The following is a 27,562-nucleotide window of genomic DNA, read 5'->3' on the forward strand; positions in this document are numbered from 1 at the left end:
CATTTCTGGTTTTACTATGAGTTTAATATGACACACCTGAACTTGTTACCTATCACTATAGCTAATCAAACTCCTATTAATATCTGGAATAGATGAAACCGCTATGCAATGGTAATATTATTTCCATCCCCGAAATAGCACCTGCCTAAACTCTTTTGAGCAAAGCAATTAATACTGACAGCGATTATTTTTCGACATAATGTACAGAACCTGCCCGTGAGCGGTATCAGAAAAGTCATTTTTGATTTGGGATGTCTCAACTGTCTGAATTGTGTTTTTTATTCTGAGTAGGCTATAATATAAAGGTATACGTAATATCCGCACACAGAACTGCACAAACCAGGTTCTAAGAACAACCACAATTCAAACAACTATGGCATATATAACAACAAAGATAAAATGCATTGCAAAATCAACAGTACCTCGTGTAGTTGGAATGGCACTAGATAGGCAATGAACGGAGAAGCATGCTGAACCAAATCGATTGTTAAAGGTGGAATCCTGTAGCAGAATGGGACTTGGGGGAAACAATCAAAACATTAAACCTGGGAACTCAGAACGTTCAAGAATATACATTTTTCACTTGTAATTGTTCTATTAAATTTTACCTTGGACAGATGTTGCAATTGCAACTTAAATCAAATACGACCATACTAAGAATGTAAGTAATATAGTTAGAAAAGAATGATACTGTCATTTATTGAACTTATTACCGACTGCAATGTATGTTTGGAAAAGGATAGACAATGTGACAGACAGAATGCTATCTTTCCTCTGTCCTTTTTCTTCCAGTGCGTGGTTCTGCGCCCCTAGCCACTGTTCACGTGACAAAATATAAAGCAAGCAAACATTATGGAGCGTGTGGATTGCAGGTTAGCTCTCTCCACATTAGCTCTATATTATTATTATGTTTATTTAGCAGACGCCTTTATCCAAGGTGACTTAAAGAGAGCAACTTGGAGCACAAGGAGGTTAAGTGACTTGCGCAAGGTCACACAGTGCGCGAGGCAGGATTTGAACCGGGGACCTCCTAGTTACAGAGCCTTTTCTTTTTTTTTTAACCACCGGGCCACACAGCCTATAACATCAGCAGTTTGTTTTGTGTTTTACCAAAAATAAAAGGTGCAAACGTAGCGTGGTACTGGCCCTTTAACCTAACACCTGATTCAACAGAATTCAAGTCAAATTCTGAACAGGTTGGCCAATTATTTGAGAAATACTGAATGAATGATTCACTGATCATTCACCCGATTTGACTGTAATCAATCTACTGAGTGACACTGCAGGGACGTCGTCGTAATTATCAGTTGAAACGAAGTATATCGAATTGAGACAGAAAAGAATACCTTCAAGCAATAATATGTTTGTATTAACAAAAAAAAAAATCATGCATCCCAGACGTCGCGTTGAACTAACTGAAGTTGGTAAGGACAGTGATGAAGACAAGCATTACTGTATCTCTCTGCATTGATTTAATATGACAAAAAGTGTGTGTTGAAATTCAGAATAGCTGACATTGAGAAATTAAACCATTTACAACTATAGAAAATAAACAAGCGGTTTCTTTGTGCCCATTCATTTAACATTTACATTTTCATTTTCCTTCTGTACATTTTACTGTATGTTCGATTGAGGAAAGCCACTCACAGAAATGTTTTTACCACAAGCAGGGAACACGAACAAAAAACCATCTCCATACTATGCAAATAGCCTTACCTGCAGTTGGATGATGTGATAATGATCACCTTTGCCACTCTAGAAACGGCTGTGTTTTCAACACCTGCCTCACTGGGCACAGTAGTGATGGGAAGAGGCATGTATCAGATACGACTTTTTATAGATGCACATGCACTGAATAAGGTCTTCAGCTATACAGCAGAGTTATAAAACTAAGTTTTTAACCATATGTGGGGGTGTTATATATATATATATATATATATATATATATATATATATATATATATATATATATATATATATACACTACCGGTCAAAAGTTTTAGAACACCCCCATTTTTCCAGTTTTTATTGAAATTTAAGCAGTTCAAGTCCAGTGAATAACCTGAAATGGTACAAAGGTAAGCGGTAAACTGCCAGAGGTTAAAAAAAAAGTTTAGGTTACCAAAAACTGAAAAATAATGTACATTTCACAGTTATACAAAAAGGCCTTTTTCAGGGAACAAGTAATGGGTTAACAACTTACAGCTGTTCTGCAGCAATGGAAGTAAATTAAGCCTTGAAAGTTGATGCTAACAATTCCTACAGGTGTCCCAACTTTTGTTGATTACTTACAAACCCTCTGTCTGTATAAAAGCAGTGTTGGAACAGACTGTGTTACTACACCCTCTTAAGCATTATTTGGACAGTATTGTACTGCAGGAAGTAGTATATTGCTCTCATAATGGCGAGAAAAAGGCAATTAACAAAGGAAGACAGACAGACCATTATAACCCTTAAAAGTGTAGGTCTTTCCTTTAGAGAAATTGCAAAGAAAGCCAAGGTGTCAGTGAGTACAGTTTCCTACACCATCAAAAGGCACTTGGAAACTGGAGGAAACTCTGACAGGAAGAGGTCTGGCAGACCCAAAGCCACAGCAGAATCAGAAGACAAGTTTCTGAGAGTCAACAGCTTGCGTGATAGGCGGCTCACAGGACAACAGCTTCAAGCACAGCTTAACACTGGTCGAAGTAAGCAAGTCTCAGTTTCAACTGTGAAGAGAAGACTTCGAGCTGCAGGTTTGACAGGTCGAGTGGCAGTAAGAAAGCCATTGCTAAGATGGCAAAATAAGAAAAAGAGGCTTGCCTGGGCCATGAAGCACCGCCAGTGGACTACTGAAGACTGGAAGAAGGTCTTATGGACCGATGAATCAAAATTTGAAATCTTCGGTTCATCACGCAGGGTTTTTGTACGCCGTCGAGTAGGCGAAAGGATGGTTCCTCGGTGTGTGACACCAACTGTCAAACATGGAGGAGGAGGCGTGATGGTCTGGGGCTCTTTTGCTGGATCCAGAGTCGGCGACTTGCACAGAGTGAGTGGCACCCTGAACCAAAACTGCTACCACAGCATTTTGCAGCGCCATGCAATACCCTCTGGTATACACCTAGTTGGTCAGGGGTTCATCCTACAGGAAGATAATGACCCAAAACATACCTCCAGGCTATGTCAGAACTACCTTAGAAGAAAAGAACAAGACGGTAGGCTTCAAATCATGGAATGGCCAGCACAGTCTCCAGACTTAAACCCCATAGAGCTGGTTTGGGATGAACTGGACAGAAGGGTGAAAGCAAAGCAACCTACAAGTGCAACACATTTGTGGGAACTTCAGCAACAGTGTTGGGAAGAACTTTCCGAACAATATTTGATTTCCATTGTAGAACGAATGCCACAAGTGTGTTCGGCTGTTATATCTGCAAAAGGTGGCTACTTTGATGAGTCAAAAATTTAGATTAAATTTTGTTAAACAAAACGATTCCATGATTTCTTTTTTATCTCCAATTGTTTATTTGTTCTATGCTTTAATTTCAGAGTACATTGAGACATTAAACTGCGTAAATTTCAATAAAAACTGGAAAAATTGAGATGTTCTAAAACTTTTGACTGGTAGCGTATATATAATTGTTTTAAGCTGAACACCCAACTGTCCGGGATTGTAGTGAGCAATGCCAAACGAAAAATAAAATGTATTTTGATATTATTTCTGACGTTGTGTAGCATGTATTCGACAGCATATGGGAAACTCAGTAATTTTTATTATTCTAGAAACTTGTGTACTCATGAAAAAATGAACAAACACATAATATCACATTGTTTGGAAAATACTTGTATCCCTGCTGACTATGGCAAACTGGTATACTGTTGCCCTCATTACTTTATAATAAACTAATGCAATCGTGACATCATCATCTTTCCATCTAGTTGTGCATTGCATTTATTTTACAAAGCTAAATTTTGATGTCTTTTTAATCTTTAAATAGCAGAAAAGGTTCATAACTTCTTATAGTGAAGTAAAATGCAAATTTTCGGAGGTTGCTTAACTGTTGAAAAATGTAAATGAACATTTTATTATTGCGTTGATGGATATAAAAGAAAATAGGAATTAGTAGTTGTCTGAAAAAAATATTAGTAGCACCTACCGTTGTTGGAAACAATTATTTATCTATGTGACTGGGGGCGGACTCAAAGTCACACTAGAATGAACTGAACTTCCCATTATCCTCAGAGTGATATTTGAGAGTTAACAAAGTAGAGAAGAGTCTTTATTGGAGAGAGAGACAGGGGGTTGTGTGTAACATTGTCACTGTGCTAATATTACTGTGCTCATTTAGTGGCGAGGAAACCTACTGAAAAGGATTAGTGTACAGAAAGAAAGAAAATGGCAGAATTCTGGCTCATTTCTGCACCTGGTGAAAAGTCAAACCAACAGTCGTGGGAGAGAATGAACACTGTCACCACTAAAGCCAACCTGTCCAGTAATTTCAAATTCACAATTCCTGATCTTAAGGTAAAAAAAAGTGCTGTGTTACAATTGAAATTAACAACTGCAGTTGTTTTTGTTGATGTTGTTATTGTTGCCAGTAACCATGTAAGAAACTAATATTTTGTCTTGTACTGTATTTGGTATCTCTACAATAGGCTACCTTGAAGGAAGAGTAAAGTTAAAGTGAGGAACAAAATAATGATGGTATAATAATAATAATAATAATAATAATAATAATAATAATAATAATAATAATAAGCTCTTTGGAACAATAATTGAACTTCTGCGGCTCCATCCTGCAACTTAACTTTTTAAAAGTCACCGTAGTTCAAATGTTTTCGTAGGGTTGGCTGCATATGGCTACATTTATGCCATTAAAAGTGTTTAATTCCTCTCTGAAAACGTCTTTCCCTTTGCCATAGTGTTGAAATGGAAACTCCTTATTGTATAAGTGGACCACCTTTAAAAAACTTATGTTGATATAACACATTTCTTACAACTATGGTTTTATTTTGATGACCTTACAGAGCAAGATATCTGTCCAGGTATTTAATTTCACACATTTTGTTTAACAGGGTCAGTGTATTAAATCATTGTTATTGGTTTCCTATAGGTAGGCACGTTAGATGCTCTGGTAAGCCTCTCAGATGAGCTGGGGAAACTGGATACCTTTGCTGAGAGGTAAAAACAGCCATTATTTACTGAATACATGGTTAGTGCTTAATTGTTTTGAATATATACAGTGTTGCACTTGTTCCAGCTTGACCCAAGCTCTCACCAAAGCTGTGTAAGCTGAATTAACCCTCATAGTGACCAGGGTTGTGTCCTGTGTAAACTGGAGCTGCTCTGCTGTGTTCAGCCTACACACACAATTCTTCTGCTTTGTATTTAGTGTAATCAAGGGTACCATGGCATTTTCATTGTGTCTCTGTGTTTTAGTATCTAGCTAGTGATCAACAAGACTTTTGGTATTGAGACTTTTGGTATTGACTAAAACAAAATCTCGATCGATCCAGTTTTGTTTCATGCCTGAAGGCAAATGTAGCACATGATCTTGCCCACTCCAGTGTTTGTTGTTCAAGTTTGATGCATACCTTTTTTATAGAGTATATTTCTATAAATATCTATAGATTTATATATAATATATATAGATATTGTACATATCTACATAACTTAAGTTATAGGTTTATATAAATATCTGTAGACATATACATTTTTTTAAGGGATTGCAAATAATAGTTATATTGAACATATAGCACGAATAACATGAATATATAATACTATTTGTCTATTCATAATCCAGAGTAACCTGACCACTCACTGTATGTCAGATATGTACTGAATTAATCATGTTTGATATTTGCATAGAATCACAGTGTGTATTAGGTACCTATAAAGTCTTATGGTACATCTACAAGATTGGAAATAAGCTAGACATTTTAAAATCCACCAGCAGCATCAGTTTAAACGTAATATAATATATCCTCCTCATTCATAGACAGGCATGATTAATACTAGTTGGTCACTTTTTGGTTTTGTAAGTTCGTTGAATCACACCATGACTTACAGCTCAGTCATCTTTGGGATGTCCTTGATAATGAGATTTAGCATCTGAAGGACATTTTCTGGACTAAAGCTTTTCATATGAATGGAATAAATGTATACTTTTACAATAAAACCATATATAAATGTAAAAAACTAAATTATGTTAAAGAGCTTAGGATTTGCTGTAAATAGCACATTTTGTTCTTTCTTTTTTTATTTTTCTAATAACTGTCAGAATTTAAAAAATATTAGAATATGAAAATATTATTCCCACAGGATGCCATGTCAGTGTAGCGTCTGTAAAAAAAAAAATCTAATGAGGTAAAACAAGATTAATTTGACCTTTTTTAGGAACGTTGTGTAAATTCTTCCAAACCCTAACCAAACAAACATAAATAAAGAGATACACATTTTTTATATAGGTATAGCTTTATTTAAAGGGTGTACAGCTAATGAAATAATGTAACTTCTGTTCGCAATCTCTTATGTGCAGTTTTGACAGAAGCACATGCATTTGTACTAGGTTAAGAGAGCTCTCAGTTTTCATGACATGCTCTCAGGCAGTCTGCTAAAGCAGTGTCTTTAGGGTCTTCTGCTTCACACTTCAGGGGAAATAACCTAAGAAATGCAAGACTACTTGAAAGTAAAAGTAGGCCAACAGAGCTGACATCAGCCTCGTATAGTAACAGATATTCATTTTTTTTAAAGAAAATACAACACCAAATGTTTTGCATCACCCGAGAATTTTAGGATTGAGTCATTATTTTAAAAAAAATATGAACATAATTTAGATATTTTATTCAACATCATGTAATCAAAGAAACTACAAAATGATATTGCAAACGTCTACCGGAAGCCACAATAATAGTATTTAGTACATGTTAGATTTTTCAATTTTTGTCAATTTTTCATTAAATACTGTATATGGAAAACTACAAATAGGTATGTAATTCAATACATTAACGTAACATCCAGCAGGTTTCATTCAACTTTATGAAGTAGAATTAGATACAGTTGTATTGGGTGATGCAAAACCTTTAGCCGTAGCTATACATGTTCACTGTTAAATGTGTTTACCCCAAACCTGCGCATGTGAGACTTACACAGCAAATTGAAGGGCATGACAAATATATATAAGTAAGTAGTAAATATAGTGTAAACCTGTCAACACCTCTACCCCATACTGGGGCTGTGCAGTCAGAAGGTATGACTGGGGTGTATGGTTTCAACACCTTTCATTACTTATTTATGCCACGGGATTGTAGGACGTTTTTCCATGTAAATCCACTTGCCGGAGACTACTTGAGACTATGTAACTCGGCAAAGATCAGACAGCCAAGGTGTCAGTTTCCTAATTAAGACAATGCACTGCTACTTTTTAATGGAGTGGAATCTCTTAGCCAGTAGGGTTTCATTAATCATCAATAATCTCAGGAGTGAAACTTTCTGATAAGCAGTATCTGTTGCAGAGCACATTGTCAGTTCAAAGTAAAGGCCTCAGGTCTATGTCCTCCTGAAAGAGTTTTTTTTTCCAAGTGTGACAAACCGGGCTGAGCTTGACTCATGCAGGACCGTCTGCCCTTGTCTTTTTGTGTAAAAGAACAGCACTCCAACAGCACAGGTAGGTTTTTTAAACAAGGCAAACCTGTATGTTTATTTTAAACACAAAACAAAAAGCTAACTCCTTCCAGGGGTGCTAAGTACACATTTATGTTCTAAACTAATAAACTGGATGACTAAGCCATTTACCAGTATCAAACATATATATATTTCAAAAGTGTATCTTCCTGTTCTGTTCTGTTCTGTTCTGTTCTGTCCTGTCCTGTCCTGTCCTGTCCTGTCCTGTCCTGTCCTGTCCTGTCCCGTCCTGTCCCGTCCCGTCCCGTCCTGTCCTGTCCTGTCCTGTCCTGTCCTGTCCTTTGTTCCAGCTCCCTGGTAGTCTCTCCCTAATAGAGCCCTGGGCTCTCCTTTTATATGATGTGGCTGCTCCCAGTTATCACCAATTATTGCATTTGGGAGCAGCCACATTCTCACATGTTTTTGGCAGGGCCTTCCCTGCCAACCACCACCAAAACACACACATATTAACACTATTTACAGGCACACCAAGGTATCCCTAAAAAATGCTCCTTCAAGGTACAATCTGTTTTTTAAATATATACTATTATTATTGGTTTTTTTTTATTTATTATTATTATTTATTTCTTAGCAGATGCCCTTATCCAGGGCGACTTACAATTGTTACAAGATATCACATTATTTTTACATACAATTACCCATTTATACAGTTGGGTTTTTACTGAAGCAATCTAGGTAAAGTACCTTGCTCAAAGGTACAGCAGCAGTGTCCCCCACCTGGGATTGAACCAACGACCCTCCGGTCAAGAGTCCAGAGCCCTAACCACTACTGCACCACTACTATCATGACCAACATTGTAATGGTGAGTTCACCAACAGCACAGAGTTGAAAAACATTCCCTTTTGTTTTTCTCCAGTGTTCTAAAGAAAATTGCGCACTCCATGTCTGATATGATGGAGGATTCCGAAGACAAAGTTCAGGAAAACCTGTTAGCCAATGGAGGTGAGGGGTGATGCAGTGAAAGGGTTTTATATGAACGATAACATCTCTGTGTTGGTCTGCTTATAATGAGCTTCAAATGTTATATATATCATCCTCCGGAACCGTTCTTTTGAAAGACAGCTTGTTTATGACAACAGCTTGTTTATGCACTGCTTTTTTCCATCCAGATGAAGAAGGACTTGTAGTCTGAAACGTCCTGATGTTTTTTGTTTTTTTTTAATCAATTATTCACATTTTTTTTCTTTTTGATTTTTCACCTTATGGTACACAGCAGTTTTCCTTATTATGTATATATATACTTATTATTATTTAATTATTTAGTAGATATAAAGCAGATGGGGCAGGGTGACTTGAAAGGTCATACTGTCACATGATTTGAATTAAACAAAACAGGCTGTTCTGTCCAGGCGCTTAGGATTCTCCAGACAAGCTTAAGTCAGGTGTTAAGTCGACTTCCAACTGAAACGGATGCATAATATTGCTATATCTTTAGTGTAAAGATGTATTCAAAAGAAAACAGGTCAATAGCATATGCTGAGGGGAGAAGTGGAAATCGTAGTGACACTGATGAAGGAGAGGAATTCCACATCTATTAAGAGTCTCTTTATTAAGGTTAAACCCGAACAGTGAAAAATGAACTATGCAATAGTGCTGATGTGTTTATGCACCGCACTGCAGTAACCTTACCTGCTGTTTTACACACGAGTTGCCAACGCAATGGCGATGTGACTGTTCCCCTGCAGGTGAGAAGACAACACAGACAGCAAAGACAACCAAGAAAACGTATTTTCAGGCTCTATTGGGTACTTGACGTTGCTGTGGTGTACTTATTTAAGCATGTCCTCTGAAATGTTGAAGTTGTTTTGTTTGATGCTGTTGTTTTTCTTGTTGTTGTTAAAGACTTTAATCTGGTCTTGAGGGTACAGTGATCAGGTTACGATGGATTCTATATTTGTCAGCCTCGTAGCTTGCTCACGATATCCGCAAGACTAGGATAACATAATTTGAACGAAGCCTTCCCTGGGTGACACTCTTAATTTTTCATCAAACTACCTTGCATGTAATCCCCAAACCTTTTCCACTGAGTCTTATCAAGTAACTGCTTTTTAGGATTTTTCCACAGGATCTTAAGCGCCATCTTTATCCTCAGAATCAAAAGCATGCAAGAACTAAGATACCAGCTTTCAGTTAGTTTGTAATCACATCAGATAAAAAAACATCTAATATTCTAACTAACATTAAATGATAAAATATGAAAAATAATTGTAACTGCACTATAACTTGTTATATTGTGTAATAACATTTATTTTTTAATGATCCATCCATATCTTTAAAACACTCAGTAATAAGATTAAAGCAGTGCTGAAGTAACTCAGTATATAATAAATGTAAGGGTTTAGGGTTGGGGTCAATGTTTTGCTAATTACATCATTATAAGGTTGAAAGAACAGCACATAAAACAAGGCTCTTAAAGGACAGTGTGCTCTAAAACGTTGTCTAATAAATTGGTAGGCCTACATTAACCCAGATTTCATAAGTATAGCCTAATATTCTTTAATTCCAAATTAAAAAGAATTATCATTGTACAACTTTTCATATTGTTTTGACGCTGTACTGTGCACCTCATATGTAATTTAAGTAATCGTTATAATAATAATAATAATAATAATAATAATAATAATAATAATAATAATAATAATAATAATAATAAGTAGACAGAATGGCAGTCCAGCATCAGACACCCTCCTGAGATAGCTGCACCGAAATCTAAAATATGTCATTTTAATCCTGCTTGGGAAAATTTATATTTTGTAGTGTCTTTAAAGAAATCGCCTCAAAAATTCACTCCAATTATTATTATTTATTTCTTAGCAGATGCCCTTATCCAGTGCGACTTACAATTGTTACAAGATATCACATTATTTTTACATACAATTACCCATTTATACAGTTGGGTTTTTACTGGAGCATCCATCAACAAGACGAATTCATTTCTAGCTAAAATTTCGCACAAAAATATATGCAAATCATATTGTACAAAAACAGGTTTCCAGTAGTGGATCCTAGCAAACAAACAGCTGTACGTAATGATGTCACGCGTTTAAAAAATGGGTTACGCATACATCTTCTTCATCAGAACTAAACAAAAAAAGTTTGATGAATTTCCAGAAATTTTTTTTTTTTCTATTCATTCGCTAGACTAGCGTATAAAGTTTAAAATCTACCGTTTCCTGTTTTCTGAACTAAAATAATTTATTCATGCCTAGGCAAGCACAGTACACGTCATACCACGTTTTAACACGTAATGCTAAATAACACCACACCGGTCATTTGTTGAAAATGAGAGTGCCCCTTGCCATTAATCTTACTGCAGGGGGAAAGCCAAACTTCGGAATAAGTTTCAAAGATATTACAAGTAATTTCCATTCTCCTCCAGCAGGCGGCATTCTTTTTTCCCATTTACACAGCAGTCTGCTTACAATATTTGTATTAAGAAAATTTCAGCAAACAATTTAAATGCAGGTGTTGATTTTGAAGTGTTCACTGTGTTGATGTGTGTATTTTGTGTGCTACAGCATGTTCTTACGGTGCTCACAGTATTAATTTATGAAAACCATCTCTTTGTTCTCTCTTTGTTTATACTGTTTCAGTTGACCTGGTCACCTACTTGACTCGGTTCCAGTGGGACATGGCAAAATACCCAATACAGCAATCACTGCACACCCTTTATGAAGTTATGGCAAAGGTACATTTAATATAGTACTTTCTTATTCAATTAAGTTGGAAAAATTTAGCGAAACAGAAAGGAGGAAAATCTGTAAAGGTTTATTTCTGACTTGAGGATAACAGAGATGTGGATATTTTTTGCTTATGTGTGAAGGTGAAGGAGTGTGGAGTAGTGGTTAGGGCTCTGGACTCTTGACCGGAGGGTCGTGGGGGACACTGCTGCTGTACCCTTGAGCAAGGTACTTTACCTAGATTGCTCCAGTAAAAACCCAACTGTATAAATGGGTAATTGTATGTAAAAATAATGTGATATCTTGTAACAATTGTAAGTCGCCCTGGATAAGGGCGTCTGCTAAGAAATAAGTAATAATAATAATAATAATAATCCTAAAGCAGCTGGTATTTTTCCACATGGGGGTTGTATTCTGTCATTGTGCAAAGTTCAATCCAATTAAGGTGTATTCCTGTGAAAGCAAGTTTGTTCATCTGCATTACAAGAACCAGTGCTTAATTGAATTTATACCGTAACAATTAACCAAGAATGATAATATTATAAAAAAAAAACTTCAAATTCCACAATCTATTATTATTATTATTATTATTATTATTATTATTATTATTATTATTATTATTAAGTGAAATAGAAAAACATATTCTTAGGACATATACATATATAACTAAACTATACTATAACTTAAAAAACAAAATTTTACTTTTTGATATATTAATATATTCTTTATAATCAGCAGGGTATTTTTATTTTAATTTTTTAATGTTTCTATGTTCTGGTGACAGCAAATCTCCCAGATTGACACAGACTTGAAAGCCCGTTCTGTGGCATACAGCAACATCAAGGCCAATCTGCAGGGCCTAGAAAGAAAAGCTGTGTAAGTGCTTAGTTTACTCTCCAGTCATCCTTCACCATTCCCAGGATGTCATTTCTGCTCTGTAAATGAATTACATGCGACAAACTAATACACGTTTCCATAACAATACATTGCTGGTACTTTCGTAGGGGGAACCTTTTAACTCGAACACTAACTGACATTGTGAATAAGGATGACTTTGTGCTGGATTCAGAATATCTTACCACCCTTCTAGTTGTTGTTCCAAAGTAAGTCACGATTGTTTGATTTACAGTCTTTTAAATTATATTTTTAACATTTATTTTGTTTGGGGTGGGGTGTTTATATGTTATCATATAATACTGATCATTTTGTTTTTGTTTTTGTTTTGTAGGGCAAATTACATCATGTGGCAAAAAACGTACGAATCTCTGTCAGATTTAGTGGTACCTCGGTCAACAAAGTAAGCAAACTGCTTTGCTTGTCTTTCACTGAGTAGCATGTAATATTAATTCAAGTCAACAGACTTTTCTGAAACCAGTCCTGAAGAGACGCTCCCTTTTGTCTTGATAGTTTCTCTTTCAGAAGTACTACATACTGCATGACGGTATGTTCCTATTTGTCAACTTGAAAACGCTCAATTACAATTTTGAGAGTACTGAAGAAGGCACAAGCTGAAATGTTTCTTTTTTAAAGGGTTTCCTTCTGTCCAGCCAAGAAAGCCTGTGTGAGAGAACGAGGGCTGCTGTAAAGCGTGCTGTCCTAAGATATATTTAAAGGGGAAATAAAATGTAATAGAAATTGCACTTAAAATGTTAATAAAGCTAACCAGATTTTTGTCCCATGATTACACCTTTAAGGCCTTTAAGGTGCTATCTAGAACTTATGTTCCCACTGCCCAGTGTCACGGAGCTCAGTTGCAAGCTCAAACCTGTTCTGGTTCAACACCAACTCCAAGATTGTACACATTAAACGCACCTTAGTGCCCCACCACCACTCTTGAATGAGCTGATTATAGATAACAGTAAAACCTGTGGTGTTTAATGCTGTTTTTCGCAAAGACATACAAGAGGAAACTGATTGGTCTGAGTGATGTAACTTGTGTACTCTAGAAAATTAATGGAGGATTCAGAAGGAGGACTTTTCACTGTGACTTTGTTCAAGAAAGCGGTCGATGAATTCAAAGCGAAAGCAAGAGAGAACAAGTAAGTCAAGGTCAAGTTCATGCTGTATTCATTATAACTGACTCTATGCTTAAGATGCTTGTTTGGGGGGCATGATTTAGTAGCTTCCAATGGGGTCAAGATGGCAGCCACTGAAGACTGGATTGAGAGCGGGTGATTTGCACAAGGCTAGGATTAGTGGCAACAGTGTCTGAATGTTGTGACAGGCGTGGTTCTCCCTGCAGAGCATCCTGTCTTTACCTAAAAAAAGGGAACCAAGACAAAAGTGCTGATCATTGATCAAGAGCGGTGAAGGGCTGGTTTTGACAGCAGGTGCTCTTTAGATCTTCCCCAGCCTCCCACTTGCTCGGCAGAGCAGTGTACAGTACTTTATTTTAGTGCGTTATCATTTTCACACATATAGACATTCCTTAAAGACGAAGACCTGGTGCTAACATCAGATTTGCTTGATTGTGTGAAGGTTCGTGGTGCGTGAATTTAACTTCAATGAGAAGGAGCTGCAGTCTGAGAAAGAGGAAATGACACGACTGGCTGCGGACAAGAAGCAGCAGTATGTAAGTTGTCCCCAGGCTTTTCTAACTCTTAGGGTTTCACAATGGCAAATGCAGCTTTATCAGTCAGAACACAAGTTTACAACCAGTGCTCTGGAATTAAATGACTTACATTTACTTTTATTGCAATAGGACACAGAGGTACATTTAACATCTAATGGATTTTGTTTGCAAGTTAGTTTATAAGCTGCTCTTGGTTATTCCCTCCTCTAATTGTAGTGGCTTGTTTTTGTTAATGGGAGCGGGGACTTTATAAAATCTCCTTGTGGCGGATGTTAGCTGGCAGCTAAGGTCCTTTGGAGCCAACTTGTAGTTTTCATCTTATTCACTCGCACAGGTTTCGATAGTGTTTCATTGAATTAATCGAGCAGGGGGTAACTTGTTGATCTGCTCCAATTGTTTTAATCCGAGGCATTTTGCAAGCTGTTTTTAAACAATAGTCCCAGCATAGTGGCGAGTTTTGTGTATTTAAATACAGTGGGTGATGTAATGCCTAATGCTGTGCTTTGTGTTCACAAAAACACAAATGTCTTGGTACAGCACTTTCTCCTATTAAAGCTTAGAGAAAGTGCTGTGTCTCAGAGCAGAGAATGTTGTTACCACAATAAACAGGTGTAATGTGTATAAAATGCTTCAAAATGTTTTTTACAGTGAAGTAACTTACCTCTATTTTCTGAGAGGGTTGTTGGAGCAGAAGGTAAATGTGCACACGCTACTCCCACAATCTTTACATTGCGTGTTGTATTACATTGATTTTTGCAGCCATTCTGCTGTCATAGATGTTTGTTAGGTCAATTATGTAGAGCATCTTCGTTACATTTAAAAAAAAAAAAACTATTTACTTATTGTCTGATTGTCATTACAATTGTAGGGTCCTCTTCTGCGATGGCTGAAGGTGAACTTCAGTGAAGCATTCATTGCTTGGATCCATGTAAAGGCCTTGAGAGTTTCTGTGGAATCAGTACTGAGGTAAGTGAATGTAGGTTTGACGAAGCAACAACTAGTATGTCAGTTACATACGTCACTCACCAGTAAATACAAATCAAGCATGTCAGTGACATTCATCCCCTGCCTTGCTGAGCAAACAAAAGAGCCATGAATATAGAGATCACTGTGACCTACATCCACTGCATGTAGGTACCTACATACCCCTAGGGTTTGTGCTAAATAATTTATTTTCCAATTTTATCATGCTTGGATCAGCGTTCTCTAGATATATGTACACATTTAAGGGTGACATACACCTCTATATACCCTCAGACATGGTACACACACGTCAACTCTCATTAATACAAATGTCAAGGGACCGACAAAAGAATGTCTTGTCAGTAATTCTATTATCAGCAGTCTTAGCCAAATGCATACTATTTTTTATTGAAGTTACAGTAAAACTGAAATCAAATTTCAATTGCAGCACAAGGAAAAGTATTATGCCTTTAAAAGTACTGTGCACTTTATTGAAAATACAGTCGTAAGTGAACTTTTAAAAAGTATACGTTGCAACTTGAACTCTGAATGTCCCATTCTAATCACTGGCATTTTTAAACCACAAAAGCAAGACAACCTCAACATCAGAGCATTGAGCAAATCGAAAATGCTGGCAACTTGCAGCCAGTTTTGCTGTTTCTAAGCCAGTATTATATCCTGGGTTTTTCAGAATGGTTGATAAAGTGTTAGTCGGAATTTTGAAATCTGCAGCAACATTTTTTTTCTTGTACGATGGTGCATTACCCCACTGCTTTCAACACCTCCACTTTTGTCTGCAAGGATAATGCATGTGTTGTACTATGGCAATTCAAAATACATCATAGGATCAGTACATAGACTAATCTGGATGCAGGTTTATTTGTTTTATTTAAATTTTTCTTCCCAAAATAATTCGCACAAACAGAAAATTTGTGTTAAGTGAATTCGTATTTTAAAAATAATTTACTAAAAGCTACTGCAACTTTGGCCGGGACCATGTAGAAAATTCATGTAGCAGGAAATTCATTTAATCCGAGTTTGTCTTAATGAGAATTGACTGTATATGATATGTTGTATTAAAAACTGACATAAATACTTCTCTTATGCATTTTACAGTGTACAGTATATGTAATTAAATATAAAACAACTGTTTCTTAGATATGGCCTTCCTGTGAACTTTCAAGCAGTGCTGCTGCAGCCTAACAAGAAGAGCCTGAAACGCTTGCGGGGCGTCCTGAACGCACTCTACAAACACTTAGATGGTGTTGCAGCAGCAAGCGTGGCGGACGTATGTATTTCTTTTACTCTTATGACTCGACAGCAATGCCTTGTTTTAAGCCTAAATACTTAAAATATGACATACCTTCCGGTTGCAATGTGACTATTTAAAAAAAAAAAAATAATAATAATAGTAAGTGGCCAAATGAGGCAGGTTGCACTTGCAGTAACACATACTAAAAAGTACCCACGCAATATTGGTTTAAATTATAATTCATGTATGAAAAGTGGAGTCTCTCTTAACTAAGTGAGTAATTCAATATTCAAATCAAGCGGTTCACAGTGCCACAATGTAATTGATCCAAATTGATTTGTTTATATTAAAGCTACACATTTGTACTTATTTTAAAATGCATCTGTTCTTGTTTTCCAGGCTGTCGTGGATATCCCTGGATTGAGTATTGGGAATCAGGATTACTACTCCTATGTCTGCTTCAAGATAGATCTGAATCTGATAGACCAAAAATAGATAACGATGCCAAGGTGTAAGGTCATGATCCATGGGTAGATTTTTTGAGAAGAGGTTCAGGATCTCAGTGCTTAATAAACCAAAGAGTGTCGAATATCAACTGATTTAACCTATTTGTCAAAGAAGCTTTCAACAAATGCTGTAACTAATCCTTATTGCAACTGCGTCAGCATGTTTAGCATACATGTTTAATAGGCAGATCATTAAGTCTCAAGTTTAACTGCAATGACAGCATGATACATTTGGACAAAGCCAAGACAGCCCCAGTCTTCCATTCACCTGTATTGATAAATCTGGTTTGTGGTCGTTGACTGTAATAAGCCTCAATTATTATTTTTTTCATCTGCAATAAAGTGAAAGTTCAGTTTACTACACTTTAAATGCGTATTATTATAACAATGTAACTGGTTTTAAAATCCATCTCCCTGATCTTTTTATCGATCTATCTGTCTATATGAGGGTTTTTTTTCTTGTTTTTTTTCGCCGCTGGTGAGGCTTGTACGATGATGCATTATTCACTGCTTTCCACACTTCCTCTTTTGGCTGCAAGGATAATGCACATTTTTTGCCCTGGACACTCATTTCTATGCTTCATGGAAATGGCATTGATGCGTGACCACTATAGCAACTCGAAATGATTCACAGTATCAGGGGTCCCAAAAGAGCACTAAAATACAGGACAGATGCACTAATCTGGATACAAGTTAAAGTGCAAAGGGACATATATTCTAGTTATAAAGCAGATTATCTATTCAATGATATCAAGATATTTGGTAAACTAGTGGTCTGAGTGGGATTAAACAACAAACATTTTGGCAGACTAGTACCGTACATGGGGAAGAATATTCATAGAGAATTATGCTCCCTCCTTTAAGACAGTACACTACATTTCTTCATTAGTATCACAGTGTAAATTTGAGTTACGTTTGTGGACCTTTGTCATCCATTCTTTTTAATTGTATTTTATCTCTAAATTAAGCTTATGACACATTCACAGCCTGCAGGGACTTAAAATGAACAAGGGCAGGTGTAAAGAAGTAAAAATATTGATAAATATACTGGATTGGGTACTTATTTCCCTCTATGATTTTTATTTCATATTTTGTAAAGATATTAACAAGTACATTACAAAATGAACTGTATATTTAAAAACTTACAATTTTAATAATGACAATTGAAGTTATGAGTTGACAATTCATTAGGAAACAAAATACTTGAACTGTAGATATACTGTATTATTTTCAAATTGGTAAACATTTATTAGAATGAATGTTTAAATGAAGAAGCATGTACTTATGTGCCTGGTCTTTATCTTTTAGAGGTGAATCATCCCCAATCAGCCTAGCGATCCAGTCCAAAACAATTAAAATACATATATAATAAAAAAAATAAAATGATATGCATTTTCAGTGTCATTACATGTTAATCCACAAGTAGTGACGTGTAATAAATTAGTTCATTTTCCGTGTCAGCAAAATACAGAACACTCCAGCCTAGATTTGTAAAGCGAGCTGTGTGAATCGTCCCTAGACTGGCACAGTATTACTCAGCCTTGCCAAGTGTGTTTACTGAACCAAGCCTAAAAAAACAGGTGCATTGTCTCGTTCAGCCTTGGCCAATGTGTTTCCTTAACTTAGTCAAGCACAAATCACCTTTTTGGTGTTACGTTTTAAACAGTCATGAAAAAAAAAAGGGATGGCTCGCAATGAATTACTCAAGTTAAACTCGTTTTTATTCCCAGACCAAATTGAAATAGCAAAAAGCAACTATCAATTAGCAAATGTAAGGTATGTGCCTGACTTTGCAAACATAAACAGGTTCATTAGGCAAGCCCCTAATATAATCTGACAGTCCGTTTTAATAAAATGTATGTTCCAGGTCTTTGTTTTACAGCAAATTTTTCAAGGGTACACAGTTGCAAACAAAATACGGTCACCTGCATGTGGTGAGTCTGCAACACCACAAATCAACTAAATCTTTGCCGAGTGGACAGGGCAAGCAAAATATATACTTTTTACTCTTATCTTTGTTCCATTCTCACACACCCACAGACCACAGACTGTTTCCATGTGTTTCTTGAAAGCTTAACAACCACTTGGGCCATCTATCTCCACTGTGTAGACCCCGGCTAGCACTTGCACCAACCAGTCTATTTTGTTCTTAATCTCAGCTCTAACCTTCTCAGTTACCATGACAAGAACCCTCCCAACCCATCAAACAATATTAAACAAAACAAGAGTTAAAAGGTGGTGTAACAAATGTACAAGAATACCCAAATCCCCCGCTATCTTTTACTGACCACATATTAATTGAAAAACACACATTTAAGTTTGAGGCCTCCTATTACTAGAAAATATAAATGACAGTATAAAGTTATGGTTGGAGAAATTAGATACATGCAAGAAGGATGTTTGTCACCCAGCCACACCGTGTACAATAAACTGGATTCATAAGTCAATGTATAAGACTATTCGAAAATCCAACAGTGCTGCTTCTTGAACACGTGGACAGTAGGGTTCATGGAATTTGAGTATTCTTTATCTTGGTAACTCGTCCACAAGAAAGAAGCAAAGTGCTAGAATCTTTCTCAAAGGCCGCCACTGGTTTTGGATTTACTAATCCCATGATGAATCAGTTTGACTGAAAGATGATAAAAGGGTCAGTTTTTTTTTGGTCAGTTTTTTTTTTTTTTTTTTTTATCAATAAGTGAATAAATCAGACTTGGTATTCTCATAACTCATCTCTTCCAAGATCATCCAGCTCCACGTCACTCAGGTCAATGTCATCCTCTACAGGAAGCTGCAATAACAAACAAATACATTGGTTACAGCCCAGACGTTTAGAGCAAGAATGACGTGACATTCCCAAATACAAAAGAAAAACATGTAAATAAAAAAATATATAATTCGTATTACTAAAATATTTGTGTCAGACACATTTCAAGAACCTGCAGAGTAGACTGAAAATAAAACAATAGATTCAGACAAGTGAATATGCAAGAAACCAAACTTCTTAAAATAAGAAGTCATGAAACAAGAATCACAAATTCAGTCTTGACCAGCAGGTTTTTTCAATTTGGTTTACAGCCAAGACTAGAAACAGATGCATTTTTTAAGTTTTATTTATAGAAGGAAATACAATTAATACTACAAATTATCTTTAAATGGGGACGTTCAAATATAACCTTTAAAAAAAAAATCAAAAAAACTTTATACATTATATATTTTTATAGTTTACCTCTCCATCTTTGCCATCCCAAGGCTCGACTGAATTAATGTTTGGAAGTGCACCTCCACCCACAGTAGCTGTTGATCCACGGCCCATTGAAAGATCCCTGATACAAAAGCAGGACATCATTTAGGTTACCAAGTTAATTCCCCAGCTGACACTTCCGAGAAACATATTTACTACCAAATCGTACCGTCACTGTGAGTAGTTCTGAAACATGACATGCCTCAGAACTACAGAGCCTAACCAGGTGAAAATTAGCATTTGGAGAGCCAATGAATGTACCTGAGAAACTCGTGAATTCCCTGTTCACTGAAGGACCCTTTCAAAAGGGCAAATTTCATTTTTCTATAGTTGATCGCTGCCATGGCTGGGTATCCAAAGCCTCCAATCCCCAGAGATTGCTCAAGATCCATTTGGGCTCCAGCCTCCGTCCACAGCCACCTGCAACAAGGTCGTGTGTTATTTAAGAATAAAAAAACATGGTTGTCCCCTCTTTAACCTCATCAGTGCCTTCAACGAGGGATCATTTTATAGAAGGCTGTGTGGTCCAGTGGTTAAAGAAAAGGGCTTGTAACCAGGAGGTCCCCGGTTCAAATCCCACCTCAGCCACTGACTCATTGTGTGACCCTGAGCAAGTCACTTAACCTCCTTGTGCTCAGTCTTTTGGGTGAGACGTAGTTGTAAGTGACTCTGCAGCTGATGCATAGTTCACACACCCTAATCTCTGTAAGTCCCCTTGGATAAAGGCGCCTGCTAAATAAATAATTAATTAAATCATTTTACTGCCTATCCTACAGTGCCAAGGACATCATAATTTATATTTAAAAAAATAATTTGTTGCACAAACATGTAACCTACAAAACAAAAATGAATGTGGCCTGATTACAAAACACAATGCCTCTTTCTGTAAAGTGCCGTTCTGCTTTAAGCATGCTGAAGTTCTAATTTCGTGAGAGGTTGCTGCAGATGGGGTTACATGCAGGCAGGTTTGAAATACAGATGCAAATGAATGCTTTTTTTAGCACTGTGGTTCATAAGATCCCGACGAGCAGTACGTATAACAATCTTTCTTGCTATATTAGCTATATGCTTTTTTGTAAGCAATCAGGATTTCACAGTGCTGTTTCCTATACCCAAGACAAAACATTTTGTTTGTGTGGCAGTCAGATAAAAACAAGCTACTGCTTGACGGGAACCAACCCAAAATGTGAACCAATTTAATTGGTGAAATAATTGTAAATTAAAACAATTCACCTTTAAGAATGTGGAAATCAGTGAATTCTGAAAAGTAGTGCAATAGGATTAGAGTGTGAAGGGGAGTGCAAGATCTGTTTATTTTTCATATTTGCTGCACCAACTAAAATGCAAGATATTTATTCAATATTAAATGCACCAACCCCCACATCTTCTTCTTGTATTTTTCAGCCATTTTCATCATCACTTTCAGGTAAGCATTTCTGCCAGAAGCTCCTGTGAGACAAGGAATATAGGGGATTTAAAAATAAATAAATAAAGCGGCAGGTTATCTCACCATTTTGATTTTTGTTTAGCAATTGTTAGGAAAATTGATCAAATTCAACACCACTGGGAAAGCCAAAGTTTGCTACAATTGTTTCAGTCAAACAGTGAAGTGATTCTGATTTTCATACCTGTGTCCAGGATGTGAGGTAGAGCCGCAATGATACAGAGCTGATAATCTTCACAGGTCTTCTTCAAAATGTCTCCATTAAGGATCTGTTAAAGAAATATGTTCAGTAAATTGCCATTTGCTTAAGACAGTTTCAGTACCTACTTGTTCTTTTATTGTGGCACTCAATTGTTTGATAGATTATACATATTGTAGATAGGCTGCAAATGAGCACATTTAAATTGATTATATTTTTCAGCAAAAGTAGAAAGTGACAGATTTAGATAAATATAAAAAGTTACAACATATGTTATACATGCAAAAGAATATATGTGGGACCTATTCAAATACATTTTTATTTTACAAGGGAAATGCAAAGTGAATGTTAAAGCACACCTCCAGCAGCTCAGGTGGTGCTGTGTTGTCCGAGTACAGATCAAGAGCACGAGCAACAATGTCAGCTCTGGATCGCCCACCTTCATAGTCCTCTGGCTGCTCTCCTTTACGGAACACTTTAATAGTAGGAAATCCTTGAATCTGAGATGAAATGCACAGTTATGTTGATGGGGCCACCATCTCGATACATTTTAGTTTCCAAAATAGGATTGCCACTACCCATCAGAAATAAAGCAGAGACTTGACATTGAAATGTTCTTCCTTTGGTACAGACATATTGTATGAATATATTATATTCTATTTTATTTATACGGGTAAGTTACAACAGTTTCACTCACCCCATATCTACTAGCTAGCATCTGATGCACTGTTGCATCTACTGCTCCAAGCTTCACTTTGCCTTTCGTCTGTTCTTTCACTTCAGATGCTGCAGCTGCCCACTCTGGTTCAAGGCTAAAATACAATAAATGATTGTTTTACATGACATGACCTACACATTTATCTTTAAGTTGGTAGACAAAAAAAGTTTGATATTCTATGCATTTAAAAAAAAAAAATACAAAATAAAGATTTAGCCGTTGTTGACAATACAGTCACCCATTATGCGACAGGGCCAAAATGAAGGCCATAAGAATCATGAAATATGTACAGCAGTACATTCATATACCAAGGGCACAAAAAGGAATAAGAAAAAATCACGACAATAAAAAAAATCTTACTTTTTACAATGGCCACACCAAGGTGCATAGAACTCCACCAACCAGATGTCGTCACTGTTCAAAACCTTTTTATCAAAGTCGTCATCAGTCAGATCAACGACATCTTTCCTGCCTCCACTGCTCTGTGTAAGCAATAAAAATTCACACTTTAGGATAGAATTCAGACCAACAAGATGTCTATCTAAAACAAGAGTTGTTCAGGTCTCACCATGACAGCTATAAGTTACCACTGGGATGCAGAGACTGCAAACTTTTAAACTGACCACCAGGTCTCGTGGGTTACCTGATTGAGTGAACCTGTATCAACCTGCAGTGGGTTATTGGTAAGGCTGGATTTCATTTCCCACCCCCCACAGGGTATAGTAAACCTTTAATTTCTTCATTCGCCATCTCGACAGCAAAGCGTTGTATAGCGTAAGCTGTACTGAAAGAAATGGCTCGAAACCCCTCTGCTCTTTGGGATTTCTTTGTTAAATGTCAAGACGACCAAAATAAAAGTTGAATGCAAACTGTGCAAGGGACTGTTGATGTATCATGGAGGCACAACCAATCTCTGCGGTCACTTGACAAGCGTAAGTTCATATTATCATTATTATTGTTATTAATATTTTTAGTAAAAGTAAAATGTGATTGTGACTGATAACCAGCTTGGAAAGGTGACTGTTAAATAAAGCTTTTTTTTTACCTAAGTCCGCTGCAGTTGGAGCATCAATTACGAGTAAATAAATAACGTGTATTTTTAATAATTATAAAAACATGATTACCGTTCTATACAACGTATTTTTAAACTACATGTGAATGTTTTATTCCAATCAATGGTGACGTCACCAGTAAATTATGCAAATTAGTACCATGGAAGGTTCGAACCTTCCTTCAGTAATGTGTTCAGAACCAAAACGTACCTTTTGTTGCAGCCCTAATTTTATATGTGGCAATGCAATTTTTTTTCTTATTTAATAAATATTGGGCCCTATTTAGCAATGTTAGCAAACCCTTAAGGAAATCGCATAACACTTTTGTGGCCAGTTAGCACACCAGAATCAGGTGCACGTGTGTGCAAACAGACTTTGCCCACCTATGTGATTTAGCAACACATGTTTTTGTGCCCACCCGGCAAGTTAGCATCAGGGCTTGACATGGGCTAAACTTGGGGAGTGTCCTCATTTAAATACAAATGTAGCGATTTAGCAAACCATCAACAGGAAAGCAGGCAAAGAAAAGAGAGAGAAAAACGAGAAATAAAAGAAATATGGAGTGCGCACTGGATTAATGTGATATTTTATAATGTGATATTTTGTAATGTGATACTTTGTACTGTGATTTTGTAACAATTGTAAGTTGCCCTGGGTAAGGGCATCTGCTAAGAAATAAATAAATAAATATTATTAATTATTATTTCTACGTGGCCAGACAAAGAGTGGAGGAGGAGACGTCCTCAAATATTTAAAAGTAATCTGTCTTTTCTGACACCCAATGTATGCAGCAATTTCGCGTCAGGCTGACCTAGGAGACATGCAGAGAGCACACTGTTTGCCTGTAGCACTAAAGTACACGCACCAACACAGAATAGGCACTTCTACTTCTACTTAAATCGTAAGGGGACCTATTATGTCAACGTGCAAGTAGTGCGTGATCTGTGATGCAAACAACTACATCACAGATGTGTATGCAAACTACTGTAGCTCAGCTCATGACTTGTTTGAAGGAAGCAGATGCTGCACTTGAAGCACCAGTGTTGGATGTGGCAGATGCTGGAAGTGCCAGACAGGGGTTCACAGGTACGCATGCGGACCAATAAAAAAATGAGGACTTTGTTTTTGTTGTATAAGACGCAAATGTGTACCATCAGTATCTTTTTAACAGAAAAGCATTTACAATAAAGGCAGCAACGGTGCTCACGGTTCAAAGGTGAGCTATACATGCCTAAATTAAGGAAAACTCCTGATTCTAAATTTTTCGCTCCCCCATTGCTCGCTCGCTCGTTCAGCAAGTGAAACATAAAAATATTTATGTAACTTAATTTTTCTTATAGATTACTTTTTTTTTTTATTTCGTAAGTAATTCACTGTCCCCCCAGACTGCTAAAAACAATGTAGCCTTGTTGAGGCGCTTAATCTTCTTACTTCTTTTTTTTTTGGTTTCAAAATACCCTCCGTTCTCTATCGCAGATGCACTGGTCCTCTTAAAACGGAATATTGAATCCTTATTGGTTGTAAACTTACTCCCCCACTATGCTTTGCTTGGCTGGGCGCATGATTCGCTATTTGATGTGTGTTAGCCCACACACTAGACCCAACTTCTAAATCACGTTTTCGTGCGCTATGGCAGCGCTTTGCAAATGCAGTCATTTTTGCCCTAGCGATAGCGGCTGCGCACATATTTGCTAAATAGGACCCATTGTGTCTTTATCTATTTTTAGACCATGATGTGCCATGAAAAAACAAAACAAAAAACACAGCCTTAATTACTGGTATTTAAGAGCTTGACATCATGCATGTTTTTCTTGCAGCTTATTTGCATATGTATGAATCATACAACAGAATGGCTATACCTGTCTTCCTTGATCAGAGCCACTGCTTTTTCCATCAAGCCTTTCCTTCACCATTGACCGGAGGGAATTCAGGGCTGAATCGACAATGGCTTGGCTGTTCCTTGCACCTAAATAAAGAAATAAAGATATTAACAATGCAACAAAGAGTATAATCTGTTAGTTAGTGGAACTATGTGGATGAAAGTAAAACTTAAAAATAAAATGACACAGTACCTTGATAATCCTCTGCCTTGTTCTTATTGGACCCAAAGATTTTGATTGTAGGAAACCCCCGAATGCCATACTGACTACCCAGAGACTTGTGCTGATCTGCATCCACTGCACCAACTTTGACTACACCCTGGTCAAACAAAAGGAATCACGTTAGTGTTTTGCTCATCATTTATTGCTGTAATCGTTCGTCCTTCAAAAGGACTAGCCTAGATACATTCGCTTTCATACTCACTTTAACCAAAAGCTCTTTCCTCCCATCTTAATGTGATCAACAGTTTGCGTTATGCTAAATACAGTGCTTTCTAATTGAAATATAAAGATTAAGTTTGTTAATCTGAATCTTAGCATGGTGTGCTTAATGGCTTTACCTATAAAGTCGAATTCGGAAACAGAACAAATAAAGGTAGGGCAGAGGTCTATATTCCTGTTCGGTTTTACATATTCTTCCTGCAAATCAGCCAGAACAAAATAAAAGTCCTTACTTTTAAAGCTGTGGCTGCCTTCTTCCAGTGTGGGGTAAGGCTTTGACAATGACCACACCTGCAAAAGAAAGGTTTTACTGTAATTAAAATGAAATGCATCACTTAACTTGTACTGTCGGAATAATAAGAAGTATCTAAATGAGTCTGTAGTGTATATTAAATCATTCTCTGAATGGCAAAACGTTTGTTAAGCTTGGAGTCAATTATTAATTCCTGATGTTAGTACTACAAACCTGAATTCTATCCAGATCAGACAATTAGACAAATCAAGTCATGCATTGCAAGAAAAGGAAGTGACTGTAAAAGTAATGTTTATATGATATGCACAGTAAATACAAACTGTTGTGTAATAAAAGTTAGACTTAAATAGTCATTGACTGACAGCATATCAGATGCTGTGAGTATTTCTTTAAACAGTGCAATGAAATATGTACATTTTTAACAATGTAATCGTGTTTTAGGTGCAGAGGTTCATATGGATACCAGGTTGCATCGGTAATAAATAAATAAATGAATAAATAAATAAATAAATACTGTCAGTGATTCGAGAGTCCCGTTCATATTTAACTTACCACGGAGCATAGAACTCTACCAGCCATAAGCTGTCGCTCTGTAAAACTTCTCTGTTGAAGTTTGCCGGAGTTAATTCAACAACATCATCACTTGATGAGTAAAAACCATTCACAGTCAGAAACAACGTACAGGCCACCGTACCTGAAAAAGATAACCAGTTGATTTTTATATAGAGAAAAACAACAACATTTTAAGCAATTACTTTAGCTAGTGTCGTGTAAAATAAAGTAACAAACAAAAAAACTGGCAATTGAAAATAACTCAAGGTAGTGGCTGTGCGCATTTACTTAGGAAGTCTACTTATGCATGGAGAGACAGAGAAGCCACCCAATTGTCAACTTTCTTCATACAGTTCAGGTCTGTTTGTATACCTGACCAATTTACAACCACGCATGCTGCATCACCCTAAGTGATGGAAGACCAATGACCAACTACTCGACTGAAGCTCAATACTTATGAACTAGGACATTATAGGCGAATCAAATAACGTATTATCATCCTGTCTATTGATCGCACCTGTTGTCATAAAAAACTGCACAATTAATACCTTAAAAACAGTGTTCTCCATGTGTACTCGTGCGATTCCCAAAAGCACTGAAGTATGATTCAAATAGAACGTGATACAGAAATCAACAAAGGTATATATGAAGACAATGTACTTTGCAATGTAAGTTATAACACATTTAATTAAGAAAATAATAACCATTAAATACAGTAATTTAATACAGTATCAGGAAGTGTATTGCCACTGCAAATCAGAAAATTGGGCCAATGCAATATACAGTATGGCTACAGTTGTATGCTAAAAAATATCTTTCCATCTTTTAAGACACCACAACTTTGGCATCTGTACAAATAAAGACTTATCTTACCTATTAAGTTTATCATCTTTGATGTTACCACCATCCGCAAACCTATCTCTTCGCTGAATCAGCTCTCGATTCCTTATACCGCTCACACATGAACAAATCTTGGGCTCAAAAAAGACACAGAACCTCCGCCGTGTCGGGCTCTGATTGGCCTGTTTCATACGTCTCACGACTTGCCCAATCAAATGCCGACGTGTAGTTCTCACACTGAGTACGGGGTGGCAGTTCTTGTGCTCAGGGAGGGTCAAAAGCTACCTTATGTTTTACAAGAAATTGAC

At 36.7% G+C, this 27,562-nt stretch overlaps 2 protein-coding genes across 2 annotated transcripts; one reads left to right on the forward strand and one right to left on the reverse strand.

Annotated features, from left to right (window-relative positions):
- Positions 1–4,207: 4,207 nt before the first annotated feature.
- LOC117403080 (V-type proton ATPase subunit C 1-A-like) lies at positions 4,208–16,992 on the forward strand. Its single transcript, XM_034004982.3, has 12 exons — positions 4,208–4,501; positions 5,091–5,158; positions 8,518–8,603; positions 11,255–11,349; positions 12,126–12,217; positions 12,346–12,444; positions 12,570–12,638; positions 13,288–13,380; positions 13,820–13,913; positions 14,782–14,879; positions 16,035–16,164; positions 16,528–16,992. Exons 1-12 carry the CDS (start codon positions 4,373–4,375, stop codon positions 16,621–16,623), a joined length of 1,149 nt encoding a protein of 382 aa, XP_033860873.3. The 5' UTR covers positions 4,208–4,372; the 3' UTR covers positions 16,624–16,992.
- A 1,345-nt stretch (positions 16,993–18,337) lies between these two features.
- On the reverse strand, positions 18,338–27,436 carry LOC117403079 (protein disulfide-isomerase A6-like). Its single transcript, XM_034004981.3, has 13 exons — positions 27,288–27,436; positions 26,415–26,556; positions 25,843–25,900; positions 25,361–25,487; positions 25,148–25,254; positions 22,597–22,718; positions 22,216–22,330; positions 21,878–22,018; positions 21,504–21,588; positions 21,252–21,324; positions 20,137–20,295; positions 19,861–19,957; positions 18,338–19,422 (listed from the first exon to the last, which is right to left on the reverse strand). The coding sequence occupies exons 1-13, from the start codon at positions 27,319–27,321 to the stop codon at positions 19,354–19,356; spliced, it is 1,329 nt and encodes a 442-aa protein (XP_033860872.1). The 5' UTR covers positions 27,322–27,436; the 3' UTR covers positions 18,338–19,353.
- Between the last annotated feature and the right edge of the window lie 126 nt (positions 27,437–27,562).

This window comes from Acipenser ruthenus, chromosome 5, assembly GCF_902713425.1.
Source record: "Acipenser ruthenus chromosome 5, fAciRut3.2 maternal haplotype, whole genome shotgun sequence".
Lineage (NCBI taxonomy): Eukaryota > Metazoa > Chordata > Actinopteri > Acipenseriformes > Acipenseridae > Acipenser > Acipenser ruthenus.

Bases quoted from the DNA above. Each gene is read 5' to 3' on its own strand.
- LOC117403079 (XM_034004981.3), bottom strand. From the start codon at position 27,321: ATGGTGGTAACATCAAAGATGATAAACTTAATAG. The intron at 25,255-25,360 runs GTACTGTGTCAT...TTCTTTATTTAG, and splicing joins CAAGGCAGAGGATTATCAAG to GTGCAAGGAACAGCCAAGCC. The intron at 20,296-21,251 runs GTTGGTGCATTT...ACCTTGTTGCAG, and splicing joins TACAAGAAGAAGATGTGGGG to GTGGCTGTGGACGGAGGCTG.
- LOC117403080 (XM_034004982.3), top strand. From the start codon at position 4,373: ATGGCAGAATTCTGGCTCATTTCTGCACCTGGTGAAAAGTCAAACCAA. The intron at 11,350-12,125 runs GTACATTTAATA...TTCTGGTGACAG, and splicing joins TTTATGAAGTTATGGCAAAG to CAAATCTCCCAGATTGACAC. The intron at 16,165-16,527 runs GTATGTATTTCT...CTTGTTTTCCAG, and splicing joins CAGCAGCAAGCGTGGCGGAC to GCTGTCGTGGATATCCCTGG.